The sequence below is a fragment of the Lates calcarifer genome, linkage group LG1, assembly GCF_001640805.2.
Source record: "Lates calcarifer isolate ASB-BC8 linkage group LG1, TLL_Latcal_v3, whole genome shotgun sequence".
Classification (NCBI taxonomy): domain Eukaryota; kingdom Metazoa; phylum Chordata; class Actinopteri; family Centropomidae; genus Lates; species Lates calcarifer.
Window position 1 is genome coordinate 9,174,787 of NC_066833.1, and position 16,201 is coordinate 9,190,987.

Consider the following 16,201-nt stretch of genomic DNA (forward strand, 5'->3'; position numbering starts at 1 on the left):
ACGCACAAAAAGAAAACTCTTTAACTTGACTAAAAAAGAAGAAGTGCAACCATTAACCAAGAAAAACCTTGAACTAAAAAGTCAAGTTCCATGAGTGATATTTCAGTTCCACTCACATCTTCAGCCTCAGTTCTAAATAACACAATTAAATCAAAGTAAAACTCACATTTAACTAACATCTAACCACTCGTGGTATTTGCCTCAAGAAGCATGGCAGGTTTGTGGCATGTTGCACTTACACAAAATGGCCACCAGAGGGTGAGGTTGGGTTTCTTTTTAAGACCTTCAGAGGTAACACTTGACTCTGGTCCTGAGCCGATCACTGATGCTGCTGTCGGTCTACAGCACACACTGTTGACTTGTTTTATATCCTTTTCTTTCTGTACCTGTGTGAGTTACAGTTTCTTCTTCATCAGTGCAGGGCTTGTTGAATGTAAAAAATCTACTTCAGTGTCACATTTCTTACAAAGTATTATATACTTGTAGAAATGTGTTGAATATGACAAACCAAAAAAACTGAAATGAGAAGCTAAACATAAACATGTTGATGTTAAATCAGTCAGGTTCTGTCTTGACTGACACAAACAAGCCAGAGGATTAAATACATTTATTGATGCGTAACTGCAGCAGTTCTAGCTGACGTTCTCTACAGATGCATGTCTTGATTTTCTCAGTTATGACTGAACAGTTTTTAACATTAACAAAAAGTGAATTCATCCGTTCAGTGGCACTTCCTTCACATGCTCCAGGTTTTATTACCTTCTTTATTCTTCTATTCACAGAGGAAAACATATTAGGTTCAGTCCTGTAGCACTCTGCATTAGACTCTGCTGTATCAGTCGTTCTATCTGTAGGCCTCCAGGCCACTGCCTCAACACGTCCACAGCTCTGTGAATGTCTGCTTTGCTCACATTCCAGTGTCAGGGAAGAGAAAGGCAAAATTGTCTGTTAAATGCTATGTTGCAGTATAACCTTACAGAGAGGGTCTCCTTCCACAAAGAGCCATAAATACAGAGCGTCCAGCAGCTCAACATAACTTCACTCATCACCATTTGACCTAAGCAAGGTGTGACAGTAGCTGTCATGGTAATTGTTTGTTCCTTTCAGGTTTGCGAGCAATAAATTCATAATTACATGGAATAATAATAAATGCTTTTTGTATTTTATTGAACTTAGAAATGATTATTTTGAACATAAAATTATTTGTATCGATTTAAAATACTTTCTCACACAATTTCACCTCGATTTGAGGCCCCATACAAAAAAGGTGTTGATACAAACACTTGTTTTCAACTCCTTTTGAGGTGTGGTGCAACCTGATGGTGATAAAACTTTGATTTAACCATGGTCTTATACTGCTTTGACCTTCAAAATGTTTATTTAGGCTTTCAAACAAATGTCTTGACAGGTTGTCCAAGATGTAACTTTTATGTGAAAATCACTGAACTCTTCAGTTGACCACGAACACATCACATACAAAGCAATGTTTCCTCTGAGATGATTTATTCACAGCAACATTTCAGTCCTGCTGACCTCTTACTCTGCACAGAGTGACATACTTTAATATGCAAATCACATGACAACAACTTTCTTACTCAGTATCAATAAGTAAAACACTCCTACAACTATTGTTCCCGTCAATATTAGGCCACAACCTGCAACAGATGCCACTGATAAATGGTTCTGAGTGACCCACAGTCCAGATCCTTTGGGCCAAAGTTAATTATGTTTTCTAGACAGAGTCACTGTTGCTGAAACTGTGTGTGTTTGTGTTTGTAAGCAGGTGGTAGATCTGCCCATCCTGTCAGCACTTTTCAGATTTAAAGGCTTCACACCCTTTTCTAGTCCAGTGATTTACTGGTCTTGTGATGTTAGCTGACAGTCTGACCCAAGTTTGTTTTCCATTATAATTTCACTCCAGCTGTAAACAGTTTTAACTCCAATGAGCAGTGTAGAGAAAACAGACACGCACAGGCCGAAAACAACCAACCTCACATACTTAAAAACTTTTAACTGGATCTGACACAACATAGAGAAACAATGTTTCTCCATTTTGCTTTCTCCAGCTCAGGAAATTGAGTTCTGAAAACATAACAACCCTTTAAGTTGTTTCTTAGTTGTAGGCACAAAGTGTTTCATAACCAGCTACAGCAGTCTGAGTTATATCAGATTACTTCCAACAGCTGAAATCAGGGAGGAGGGACTGTGGGGCTGTGGAGCCACTAAACAGCTGAAGAGACACTGCAGCCCACGCTGAGGCCACAATCACACAACAGCCTCACACTCAAAAACCCAGGGCCACGTGCTGTCCAATCCTCATTTCCATAAAGTACAGCATCAAAAACCACCTACCTGCTCCTTATAAAAGGAAAGGAAATGAAAATTAAGCAACACTAACTGTTGGTGGCAAATATCCTGACGATATCCTCACGATAATTGGTGTCAACACACAGTTGTCCTGGTTGAAAATGCTGAAAAAGTAAATAATCTACTTGTGCTCAAAATGGTCAAAGATGACACCTCTGATAGTCTGAGTAGTAACAGGTGAGACAGCATCATAATTTCAGCCTCCATCACCAAGTAGACACACACATCCAACAGGTAAAGTCTGGTAAGTAACCAGTGCATCATGGCATGCAACTGCACACATCTCCTTTGCATATATCCAACTGAATTAGTCTGTGCTGTTGTTGCAGACGCACAGTAATATTCATAGGGAGTTTCCTGTCCACCAAAAATATAGAAGTCAACAATCAAATCTCTGCTTGGGCCAGGTGTTCAGCTATTGCTAGTGTCTCCTGATGTGTTCAAGGACGGTCTTTGTTGTTTTTGTTTTTGAATCATTTAATTCCACGCATTCTTCTTTATCAAACCCTGGCACCTACATTACCCACAATGTAACTCAACAGTCATTTGCTTAAAAAGGAAGAAAAATTGGCAGGGGGACTGGGGTTAACCAAACTAAAATTTAACCAGCTAAAATTTCTGATACAAATAACATTTGCATTGTTACTGCCAGCACACTGTGTGACAGACTGCTGTAAATGACAAAAGACTGTATCACTTGTGACTGAAACAAATGTGGGGGATTCAATGAAGGTGAGCTTTAAGATATTTAGAGACCAGGAGCTTGATCTTCTCCTTAGATTTGTATCGCAAAGCCTCAAGTAAGCTAAGCAGTCCCCCCTACACTGGCCACCTGAACTATCTTTAGCCCCTGCTGGCAAGTGAATGGAAGTGCCTGACTTATCTTCACTGCTGTCATCGAGGCAGCCAGTATTTTTAGGGGACAGCAGCAGCTGCAAAAGCATTTAACGGTATTCCATGAACAATGACACTTGGGGTGTCTAAGGCCTGAACGACACAGAGATTGGGGGACCACTCTGAAGCTGGTGTGGATAGTCAAGTTCTGTTTTCTCTTCCTCATACGGGACAGACAGACAGACAGAAACATGTACTGGAGTGGAACTTGGGACCTTTGAGGAGAGCATGTGTCTGAATCTGAAGTCAACTTGGGACATTACTCAGCCTTCAGGAGACGGGTGGCATTGCTTCTCAACTCGAAGAGAGATTGCAAGTGCGGAATGTATGTTGACGGTCGTTCCTGGCGACTGAAGCGAGGTAGGTCATATGAGGGGTACACGGTGCAGCTTCACGAGGGGCAGAGGTCATTCCAATTAAATGAGACAAGTAAACACAGGGGTTAATCTCCTCTCTTTAAACCTCCGGAGGGAATACTGAAGTCTCTTTCAGCACAATGTCCAACCTGTATTAATAAAATATCTTGCAATGCAAAAAAAGTTTTTCTGCAACTTTTAACATTTATGGAAAGACACCCATATATCAAATAATATACTCAAAGTTTACACTAAAACATTCTGTTCATTTTTGGGTTAAGAAAATTAATTGTTTACTGTATAAAACTGCTTTTTTAAATTTCTCTTTTACATCAACATTTGAACCAAATTAATTTTTATCTGCAGTGTTTAGGGATAGCTGAAAAAATAGGCTTTTTTTTTTTTAGTTTGCATGTGTCTCACAGAGAGAGGGACACTTTTTACAGTTTTTTTAGTTTTGAATAACAATAATTATTTGTTATGATAGTTAGCATTGATATATTGTTATTAAACGTTTCAGTTAAGACTCTCCTTCAAAAGAAATCCTGTGTTAAATTATTATGCACAACTAGATGCCTTCAAAAACACATCAAATCATGACGTTATCTTCTTTGAGACCTGAAGCTTTGTTTCCTATATCCAAGAGGACTCAGGATTAAGTTGATAAATATAATCTATTAGGTTCCAAAGCTCATCGAGGAAAAGTTTAAGACAAAGAATAAAATTATACAAATACTCAAATGGAGAGCATAATTTTCAATGGGAGAGGGAGAATTTCAAACTCTAGTATAAACGCAATTTCTAGGATAGCCTAGCTAATGTTTATTTAGCAATATGACAGAAAAATAATTTTAACAGTGACATTTAAAGAAAGAATTCCCTATCAGAGCTGCCAACAAAGGGTGTGAAAGGGGCTTGGCATATTTTGACTGCATGGTCTCTTGGGTGGGCAGACTATGATTTCGTCCGGTGTTTGTGTGAGCACGCGGGTTTCAGAGCTGTCTTTGTGATACCTGACACACACTCCCCTACAGGTCTTTATTTAGGGCAAGCTATATTAAGCACTTTCCCATTGAAATACAGCACCAGCTGTACTGGCTATGTGTTGTGGCTGCTGTTGCAGTAGGACTAGGCTGTTCCCCCTGTCACTGCTAGCCTGTGTTTTTCTCTCATGCAGACAGATCTAATTCAGTCAGCCCTAATAATCATGCCACCCGTTTGTGCTCAAGCACATGCATGTAAAAGGGGCAGAGGCTGAGCGTCTGAATGATAGGAGTTTTATTTCCCCTTCCAGAATATATGGACTCATTTCCATATTGCGGAAAGGCAAAAAAGTATATCCTTTAGTTAGGTAAATGCTATCTCAAGCATACAAGCTGTTTGATGTCAAAGTAATCCATTTGTTATTTCTTTTTTAGAAATTTGCTGTGCAGAAGCTGGTCCATCTTATCGCAGTGAATAACCACCACCTCTTGCTCTCCTGGACTGCTTAAGGTGAAGTGAAGGTAACAAAGAAGCAGTAATGGATGTGTTTGGTGGTGCACCACGTTTCTTGGCCTATCCAAGACCTGTGGTTGTACAAAGTGGGACTGATGCAGTCCTGAAGTGTCAAATTGGTGGCGATCCAAGGCCTGCAGTTATCTGGGAGCGAAACAATGAAAAGATTGACCCACAAGGACGATATAGGGTCTTTGAGGATGGAAATGTTTACAATCTCATCATTTCAGCTGTGACCACAGAGGACAGTGGCCAATACATATGCAAAGCAAAGAACAGCATTGGGGAAACATATGCAGCGGCCACACTGAAGGTGGAAGGCGAGGCACAAGAGATGGAGCTAAGAGAGGAAAATAAGCCAAGATTCCTCATTAAGCCCCTCTCCACTCGCGCAGGCCGTGGGGAAGATGCTGTCTTCTCTTGTAAGCTCTGGGGAAACCCACGACCAGAGGTTGTCTGGGAAAAGGATGGCAGGAAACTCAATGAAATATTTGAAAGCACACATTTCAGTGTGGGCTATCAGGACGGTGGATGGTTTCAGCTCAAGATCTTTAAGACTCGCGCACCAGATGGTGGTGTATATACATGCAAAGCCAGGAATGAGTTTGGGGAAGCATTGGCAGGAGCTGTGTTGCTCGTTGATGCCGGCCCAGGACATGAGGACGAGGGAAATCGTAATGGCTACACAAATGGCCACTGGAAAGCCCATCAGGGCAAACAGAGGAGTGGTAGGCAAGTGCCAAACCGACTCAAAGACGACACCATGACCAAGTCAACTAAAGTAAAGATGTTTGCAGTGACAGAGGGCAAACATGCCAAATTCCGCTGCTTTGTGACTGGTAAACCCAAACCAGAAATAATTTGGAGGAAAGACGGCAGACTGATACTGTCAGGGAGGCGTTATTTGTTATATGAGGACAGAGAAGGATACTTCACACTTAAAGTTCTGTATTGTAAACAGAAGGATAACGGAGTTTATGTTTGTGCTGCATCAAATACTGCAGGGCAAACCCTCAGCGCTGTGCACCTCTCCGTAAAGGGTAAGTCAAGTTTTGATTTTGTAAAATCTAAAGAAATTTAGGTATGGCTTGTATACAGAGACAGTTCTTGCCAGGGATGTTTTTTCAGTGAGTAAAGGAGTGCGTGAGGGTGTGATGTGTCCTTGGATCAGATTTCTATCCACTTGATGCTACGATGATGTCAGTGAGACATCTCCAAAGAGGCTCTCTGAGATCATTTATTGGGGTAAGGCCAGACAGCCAAGGCAAAATGAAAATTAAAGTGTTATAGGGTATATTGATGCTTTCTAAAATAAAACTGAAACCAGTTTAGTCAAGGAAATGTTAGCTTTGTATCATCAGTCAGTTAAATTCATAAAAGGACATGTCAGCAGGCCTGTGAGCTGCAAATATAATTAGTAATTCAATTATTTGACATCAGCTGCATTAAAAGCAATTCAATCCTGGTTCCACTGGGGGATTAATGAAATGTATTAATGATCTGAAATTTGACCTGTGGGATATCTTAACAGGCCAAGTTCATCAGCTTGAGGTGGACTCCAACAGCAGTAAGACGTCTGCAAAGTCACTTAGCTTGTGAAAGGTCTAGGGAGGTGTCCATGTGATCGAAATCTTTGGGAAGGAGATCATATTTCTCACATGGCCCAGAGAAGTCCAAGCTCATGGCACCAACCTAAAGTATTGTAGTCTATCAGTCGTAGATAGAGAAAATAACACTGAAATGGGATTGATGGTCAGTAGATTTGAAGGTGATTTAAATGGAAGATGGTAAATGTATTTCATCAGTTGTCTATGTATTTAATTAGTTTTGTTGAAAGCAATAAGAAAAGGAAATGCAGAGCTTTGCACACAGAATACTAAATATAGTCCACATTCATTTGTTTACAACTGTCTGGTACTGTCTGATGGTGTCAGTTACAAACTGTTTATTTCCTATCTAACACCCTGATGTGTTAATGACCTTTCCATTCCTCGACTAAATAAGCCACTTGTCTCATGATTTTGCTCATCTTGTTTGCTTCACTGGAATTTACTGCCAAATATATTTCAGTTTACAGTGTTACTACAAGGACATAGATAATGTTGCTGTGAGTGAGTTTTTGTAGGGCTGACTTGCCTGAGGAATTTATACTGATGAAGTGACACTAATATCATTTCACAGACAGAAGTAAAAATAAATACCTCAAACTTGTTTTTTTTTTGTTTGTTTTTTTTTACTACATTAGAGGAAGTTGCATTGGCTTAATCAAACCGGTCTTCTTTCTCCTCCCTCCTCCTTGGTCCCAGAGCCGCCTGTGCGGTTCAAGCAGCCTCTCATTGATCTAGAAGTATGGGAACGAGATTTGGCTGTTCTCGAGTGTGAAGTTCCAGAAGACTCTGTTCCCATCACATGGTATCTGGAGGATAGACGACTGCAGCCAGGGGCCAAATATGGAATGGAGGAATGGGGAACAAAAAGGCGACTAACTATCCGAGACATCGGAGTTGATGATGATGGGATTTACCTCTGTGAGATGCCCGATGGGGGGAGGAGCATCGCAGAGGTAGCCGTAAAAGGTAAATAAGTAGTCAGTCTGCATATATGATTAGAAACATGTCGTTCTGGAGGGAAATTATGCAATTTTGTCATTGACTTGTTGTGCTTGTTGTTCCTTGTCCTGTTAATGCACTAAGGAATCACTCAAGTGTCTCCTTGCAGGTACAATTTTGCGGAAGCTTCCAAGAAAAGTGGATGTCTTGGAGGGCGAAAATGCTGCCTTTTGTGTTGAGGTGGAAAAAGAAGAAATGGACATACACTGGTACAAAGATGGCACAGAGCTGCGTGAAACCCATCAGACCATCCTTAAGTCCTTTGGTCGAACTCACATTCTGGTTTTCGTCAACACAATGCCTCAAGACTCTGGCCTTGTGACTTTCCTTGTAGGCAGATCCAAGACTTCCTCTCAGCTAAGAGTGAAAGGTAGGGTACCTTATCTGTGAATTACAGCAATCCTACAGCAATATCTGTTCAAAACATTGCTTAAGCTTAATTAGCTGCTCCTGGAATTGGAACCAAGGTATTCCATCCAAAGGGATGTTGATGCATGACAGGACTTTTCTTGTTTCAGCGGCCAGACATTGTCCTCCCAGTTGTCCAGTGGGTGTGCAGATCAACACAGAGCGTGCAAATGCTGCGCTTCTGTCATGGGTTCCTGCTCAGGACTCACGAAAGAACCCTCCCTCTGGATATGTGCTTGAACGACAGGAAGTGGGCACTGGCTCACAGGAGTGGCTGCAGTGCCTGACTACTGACTCTGCAACCTCTGTAGAGATCCTTGGTGACAGTGTACCTTGTGAGGCTGATTATCGATTTCGAATTTGCAGTGTAAACAAATATGGAAAGAGCAACAATGTCGAGTTCCCCAGAGCTGTTCACCTGGGTAAGTTTGGCTACACTAAAACAACTTTTTCCTCCATTAATTCAAACTCAACATGGCTGAGGATATTGCTTGCTGAGTCATGATTTTTTTTTTTTATAGTCCCAGTGGCCAGAATACAAGCTCCATTACAGGATGCCTTGGTGCCTGAGGGACAAGATGCCATCTTCTCTATTGAGCTCTCTGCTTCAGTTATTGGCACATGGTTCTTAAATGGAACTCAACTTCAAGAGGATGAACGTTTTTCCATGCGTCGGTCACGAACACACCAATCTCTCCGCATTCGAGGTGTACGCGATACAGATAATGGAGCTGAGATAACATTTATTGCCTATGGCATCCGGGATTCTGCAGCACTGTACATTCAAGGTATGTGTCTTGGTTGGCCTTTTTGTGTTTTTTTTTGTTTGTTTTCATTGGAATTTGGCAAGGCAAATGTACAAAAAAAGTTGGTAGCAACAGTGCAAGATGACACTAACATAGTGTATCATTCAGTTTATCATCCCTTGTGACACGACTCAGTTCTCATTGTTTATCTGATATTTGCAGCTCCTCTTGTCAAGTTTTCACCACTGTCAGAAATGGATCGAAACAAATTTGTAGAAATTGGGAACCCCATTGTGCTCTATTGTGAGCTGTCAGACCCTGCAGCTCCAGTGCACTGGTACAAGAATGGTGCGGAATTACAAACAATGGAGGGTCTTCATATCCAATCAGAGGGCACCATGAGAAGAATTGTTATCCAATCAGCAGAGTTCTCACATTCAGGAGTGTATTGCTGTGATGCCATTGATGACGTCATCAGGTTCAATGTGGAAGTAGAGGGTGAGTGGAGTGAGTTTCTTACAATACTAGTGTCTTTTACAGAGACTAACCATCTTTATTATCACATTTACCCCTTTTTCTTATCTTTTTTAATTTAAAAAATGCATTTAGTTTTCTTTTAAAGTCTGACAAACATATAATCTTTACAATTTAACAATCCATTAAAATATCTAAATATCCCTAGCCCCACCTGTGAGGTTTTCAGCAATTCCAGACGCTGAGAGGAACAAAACCATCCAAACAGGCTGTCCCATTGTTTTACAATGTGAGCTCTCAGATCCCTCTGCCCAGGTACACTGGTACAAAGATGGGTCAAAGCTCCACCCTCAAAGTGGAGTAGATATTCTAACTGACGGCTTGGCAAGAAAACTGATTGTGCATTCAGCAGAATTTTTCCACTCGGGGTTGTACTGCTGCAAGACAAAGGGTGACACCATCACATTCAGTGTGGACATCAAAGGTGATTTGTTTTACCTCTAAGTGATGTGAAACATTAACAAGCTCCTCCTCAGCAGAGCAACTAACTCTTACAACACCCTTGAATGTTGTCCGTTGCCTTTCTTCTTAACGCTTATTAGACATGCAGCTAAGCTGTCACCTTTTTTCATTACATTACAGCATGTTAGCAGCTTAGATGTCGGTAAATAGATTATGATGAATAATCTAAACGGCTGGCATGAGGTTGATTTAAGGTTGACATAAGATCTAAACATATCTATAGCTCCACCTGTGAAGTTCTCAGCAATTCCTGAAGAAATGAGGACCAAGTCCATCGAAGCAGGCTGCCCTATTGTACTCCAGTGTGTGGTATCGGATCCTGAGGCCCATGTTTGCTGGTACAAGGATGAAATGCAGCTCATTTCAAACTCTGCAATAGAAATCCACTCAGAGGGCAACACAAGGACATTAGTTGTTCAATCTGCAGAGCTGTGCCACTCTGGTGTGTACAGATGCACCACACAAGATGATACCATGGAGTTTCAAGTGGAGATCAAAGGTGACTTTACACTTTTTATCTTGTGCGTTTATGTTGTAACCCCACCTCCTCTTTCTAGATGCCACTAATAATCCCCGCTTCTACTCTATACAGTTTGAAGGACTGTTCCATGCACTTAAGCTTAAAGAACTGTTAACACACCAGGTGATTACTATTTATGATCATTTGTTTTGTGACTGCTGTGGCTCTTCCTGAATTGAAAGTCTCCAAAGCCCTTTCATCTTCTGCTCTGCAGTTACATTTTTGCAAGGTATCCATTTCCACAGTCTTGATTTTATTTAGCTGTCCTGAATTCCCAATGCTAGCTATACCAGTGACGTACTCTACTATCTTTGACGTTGAGCGAACCAAGTCACTTGAAGCAGGCAAGGCTTTGGAGCTGGAATGTGAGGTTGCAGACTCCACTGTGCCAGTCTGCTGGTATAAAGATGGTGTAAGGCTCTTCCCGCAGAATGGTTGGGATATACAGAGTAATGGCACAATGAGGAGACTCATTATCCCGTCTGCTGAGCTCTTGCACTCAGGGCTATACAGCTGTGAAACCTCTGATGACACTATCCACTTCACTGTGGATATTAAAGGTGATTTTTAATCAAATTTTTGAATCTTAAGAGCAAATACTAGAGCTTCATGGAGACTAGATGCAACTAACATTTACAATATGCATATCTGTCTGTCTGTACTGTTTTGTGTGAAGCTGTAACTGCTTCTGTTTGGTAAAATTAATCTCTACTGACGAAAATATCTGCGTAATCCTTGAAAATGTGAGTTGTTTGGTCTGAGATATAACAGATTGGTTCCCCTGTTTGGGAAAGCTCAACCTATAACCCCTTTCTTAATTAGTCTAAATATGCACTGTTAAGTCCACAATTATAATATGAATCATCATCTTTAGCTCCAACGTCGCCGTTGTCACCCTCACCAGACGTTGTGGAGACGCAGGCACTTGAGGCAACCTGCCCCACTGAACCAACATGTGAAACCTCAGACCCTGCTGTCCAGGTGTCATGGCAGAGGGATACAGAACATGATTCTAATAGAGAGCCTGATTTTGAAATGGGAGGCATCAAGAAGACCCTTGTTATTGAACCAACTCATCCTTCAAACTCTGGAGCATACTATTGTGCAACAGCAGATGATGTTGCTCAATTGATAGTAAAAAATCAAGGTGATATTTTTTGTACATGTGTTTTCTATTTTAGTTATGACTCACTCTTTATGTAGCTTTTAGTCTGACCTCTTTTCTTTGTTACAATGCAGAGCTGATATCTGTGACAGTGTCTCTTTTAAGTCATTTTTTAATATCTAGGATAATGTACACTGAAATTATCCCCCCAATGATTGTCTGTAGTGCCACCTGCGACATATCTGCTTGGTCCTGATGTTGAGAAGACCAAGTCTGCTGAAGAGCACTGCCCAATTGTTCAGCAATTTGAGATTTCAGATCCTATTGCCAAAGCCTGTTGGTACAAAGATGGAACCCCGATCTACCCAAAAAGTGAAGCTGACTGTGAATCACAGAGCAGCAGCCAAGCCTTGCCCCTCCAGTCACATGACTTGTCTGGTGATGAGAGGTTTGGCTGTGAAACATCTGGTGATGCACAGTCAAATGTGGACATGAAAGGTGGTGTTCCACAATGTACCTGCACAATTAAGACTAAAGAATTTAGTTACATACATGAAGCTATCACCCAGCTCATTGTTTTCTCTTTGGCTTTGTCCAAACAGCAGAGCAGTGTCTCTATGGTGATGAGATTGGTGAGATAGCTGATGCATCTGCCCAATACACTGTGGATGTCAAAGGTGATTTGATATATTTCAACATCAGTCATCCATGTTAACCCAGCATATAAATGCCACTAACAATGGTGGTGTATTTTATTGTTAGCTCAATCATCTGAGGCATCTTTTTTTCCTTTAGAAAATTGCTTTTTGTCACATTGTCATCTCCAGTCTCATGTCATTTCCTGCAATTTTTTTTAAATGAAATTTGTGGATGTTTAGTAGCTGAGTAGCTGCTCCTCATACTAACATATATGTTGTGTTTGTCAAGTCATTCTTCATTTAACAGCCATCTTTGCTTGTAACAAGCAGCTTACAACTCTTTGAGTCCATCTTATGTCTTTATCATCACCAGATCCTCTCATTCACATTGCTGCCCTGAACCTCTCCCCGTTGCAATGACAACGAACTCTTATCAAAGAGAAGAAAATTAAAGTACTTTTTAGGTTTTTATGGTGTTAATGCAGAGATTGATGGAATAACAATACAAGGAGTCAGTTGAAAGGGGAAATATAGGAGCTCAATCTCAGACCAAACCTGGTCGATCTTCTTGTTTGTCTTTGCAATGGATTATCCCATAACTCCATGCTAACCCACACTGATGTAAAATTCTGTTATGAGAAGAAGTATTGAGACCATCAACCACTGAAAACCTTTCTCTGTGTACATCACAATGCTTATAGCTACATCGCCAAGGCTCTCTTCTGACCAAGAGAAGAACAAGTCCACCGAAGAGGCTTGTCCTGTTGAAGTTATCTGCATGTCCTCAAAATGCAATTCTGGCATCTCTGATGGCAGGAGAGGAGATCCTCAGACATATGAAGACCATTCCAGGCATATGCCAATTTCTCAGTCAACCTATGAATATACGACTGACTGGATTATGACTAAGCAGCCAAAAGAATTCGCCAACAATCAACAAACAATAAATGGACAACCACCAGTTTACTGTAACTCTGCAAAGCCAACAATAATCCAATCTGACACACACCATTACACTAAACAGTCCACAGAATCACAAGGTGAGGAATTCATTTATTATATACAGCATGCAGAGGGTCCATCTGAGGAATTTGATAATTCCCTACAGGCAGCTGTCCAGAGAGATGAGCTTTGTAATTTTCTACAAACTGCAGCTGTTGAATCAGAGGAGCTACACAGCTCAATACAGATGCCAACTGTCCAGTCAGAGTCAGGGAGCCCCCTCCAGATCTCAACTGCCCAATCACAACACCTCATTAACCACTCACACAGTTCAACAGTCAAATCAGACAAGGTCTGTAACTCCTTAAGAAGTGCAGCTCTCCAGTCAGAGGAGCCCCTTACATCCTTACATACTGCAACTGTCCAATCAGAGGAGCCCTTTACATCCTTACATACTGCAGCTCTCCAGTCAGAGGAGCCCTTTACATCCATACATACTGCAACTGTCCAGTCAGAGGAGCCCTTTAAATCTGTACAGACTGCAACTACCCAATCAGAGGATCCCTTTACATCCCTTTATACTGCACCTGTCCAATCAGAGAAGCCCTTTACATCCCTATATACCGCAACTGTCCAATCAGAGGGGCCTTTTAAATCCCTACAGACTGCAACTGTTCAATCAGAGGACCTCTGTAGTTCCATACAGACGCCAGCTGTCCTGTCAGAGAAGCCTCTTGATTGCTTACAAATTGAAACTGTCCATTCAGAGGGCCCCTGTAACTCCTTATGGACTGCAACTGACCAGTCAGAGGAGTTAAACAGACCCCCACAGACATCAACTTGCCAGTCAGAGAAGCTCAGTGACTTCCCTGACACCACATCTCCTCAATCATTGGACTTGTATAACTCTAAAGAGGGAGAAACTGTCCAAACAGGGGAGCATTACGACTTATGTCAGTTTGCATATGGCAGACTGGATGACCTCTATCCCACAGGACAAGCAGTACCTAACCATTCAGAGGTGTTGTATCAGTCCATGCAGGCCACAACAGTCCAAGCAGAGTGTCATCACACCATGGAAGCCACAGAAGACCAAGTAGACAGCACAGTGAACTCTGGGCAAAGATCATCAACTCAGTTTGCAGAACCTTATTATCTCAAGCAGGCATCAATGGTCCAATCAGAGGAGATCTATCTAACAAGGACATGTGACATTCATTGGATTGACAGTGTCACTGCAAATAAGGTGGCTGTTGAAGGTGATTTAAATGGTTAGCATTATCAAACAAAAAATGGACGGGCACAATGTTGACATTGTGTAAAATGAAGAGATTGCTTTTTGCAATCCTTGACATTTTGACAATTTCTGCATTTATGTACTTGATTTTGTTCATACTAAAACTAATTTAGTAAAACTTTGAGCTTGGGTGGTCTGTAAGGAATATCAAAAATAGGTAAAAGAGTAAAGTACATTAGCCTCAAATCCTAACTTGAATGCCTAGTTATCTCAAGTCTAACCAAAGACACCTCGTTAGATTACTAATATAACATGAAGACATATTTTATAGTGACTTATTTTAACTCTTAAGATTTATTGGCATGACTAATCTTGATTTGAGATTTTGCTCTTTTGTTGTTTGAAAGCATCGTTTTTGTTGTAGTCAGTCATAGTGATGCAATTTTCTTTTGATGTTACCTCAAACATCCCCAGCTCCGCCTGTGACAATTACAACACTTTGTGAGGCTGAGAGGAACAAGTCTGTTGAAGTTGGTGAACCCTTAGTACTACGATGTGAGATATCAGATCCTAACGCTCAAGTAACTTGGTACAAGGATGGAATAAAACTACAAGAAGCAGCTGGCCAAGACATGATGGCAGAGGGTTCCATAAGAACACTGGCTTTCCAGTCAGCGATGCTGTCTCATGCAGGGATTTACAGCTGCAAGACAACAGATGATGCAATGCAGTTTCATGTGGATGTTAAAGGTGACAAAAGTTGTTTTCATCTGTTCTGCAAATAGATTTTAGTAGGGGTAAAGTGTATCTAAAATGTTTTTGCTTTGCCGATAGCAAGCACGCAAGCATAGAGTGAACCTAAAGTAGACAGGTTAATAGTTTCAAGAGACAGAAGCAAAGATTGGGATGCTGCCATAGAGCTGAAAAATATAAAATCTTCACCTTAACACCATTTGGATGACATGTATGTATAGTTCTTATTTACATTTTCACAATAAGTTATACATATCCATATTTCTCTTCTTTAATGGAACATGCTATAACACTGTTGGCTGACAGAAGAGGAATGGGCACACAACGTGAAATGGGTTAAGTAGATGCAAATATTACAAGTACTAATGATAAAGTCACTTTAGCCAGGGAATATTATTTCTAAGTCTGACAAACAAATCAAAACCCTTTTCCTGATACAAAGTAATCTTTGAGGTTAAGTATTTTCATGGAGTGTTTCTTTAAATGCTTCTGAAGATACAGTACTCCTCTCTTTAAGGCTTATGTACAGTAGTTTTAGCACAGTCTGATATTTTGGCCTTCTTTCACAGTCACATCAGGAGAGTAGAAAAGTAGAGTGGAATACATCAGGTGGCCTTGGCTTCATTACTTCCATTCATTTTTTGCTTGACTAAGTTAGACGACTGGCCATTGGAGTGTCTCCAACTTTCCAACCAACAATCCAAGGCAGGAAACTCTGTGGGCTTTATCATTCTACAGGCTCATGTGCAGCAATGTGTTGGGGAAAAAAATGTTATTTATTAAAAACAGAAAATCACACATCAGTTCAACCAATAAATGAATTTCATTTGACTAATGATCACTGTCAGGCTTAAATTTGGCTTTATTTGGGATTGAACAAATGCCAAAACATAATTTTAAAGCTACATTTTGCTATACATACTGAGTCAAAATGGTTAGGTAAGATTAAAGATTTTTATATATTTTTAATGATTGAATATGAAGCTGCAACCCTGTCTCCTAGAGATTATGTGTCTATGTAACTTAACTGCAACAACAAATGTCCTACAAAACATTTTGCTGTTGTAGTTTAATTGTATATAAACATATTCCTAGAGGACAGCTGAAGGCTTTAGTTTGAGGATTGTGCTTTG

The 16,201-nt window shown here is 40.7% G+C and overlaps 1 protein-coding gene across 1 annotated transcript in view; it reads left to right on the plus strand.

Annotated features, from left to right (window-relative positions):
* Positions 1–3,272: 3,272 nt before the first annotated feature.
* Positions 3,273–16,201, plus strand: part of obsl1b (obscurin like cytoskeletal adaptor 1b) — a 29,595-nt gene continuing 16,666 nt past the window's right edge. The window contains 7 exon segments of the mRNA XM_018683172.2: positions 3,273–3,621; positions 5,036–6,154; positions 7,421–7,690; positions 7,833–8,093; positions 8,242–8,553; positions 8,653–8,919; positions 9,100–9,375. Of these exon segments, the coding sequence (XP_018538688.1) occupies positions 5,140–6,154; positions 7,421–7,690; positions 7,833–8,093; positions 8,242–8,553; positions 8,653–8,919; positions 9,100–9,375 (2,401 nt within the window). The 5' untranslated portion in view covers positions 3,273–3,621; positions 5,036–5,139.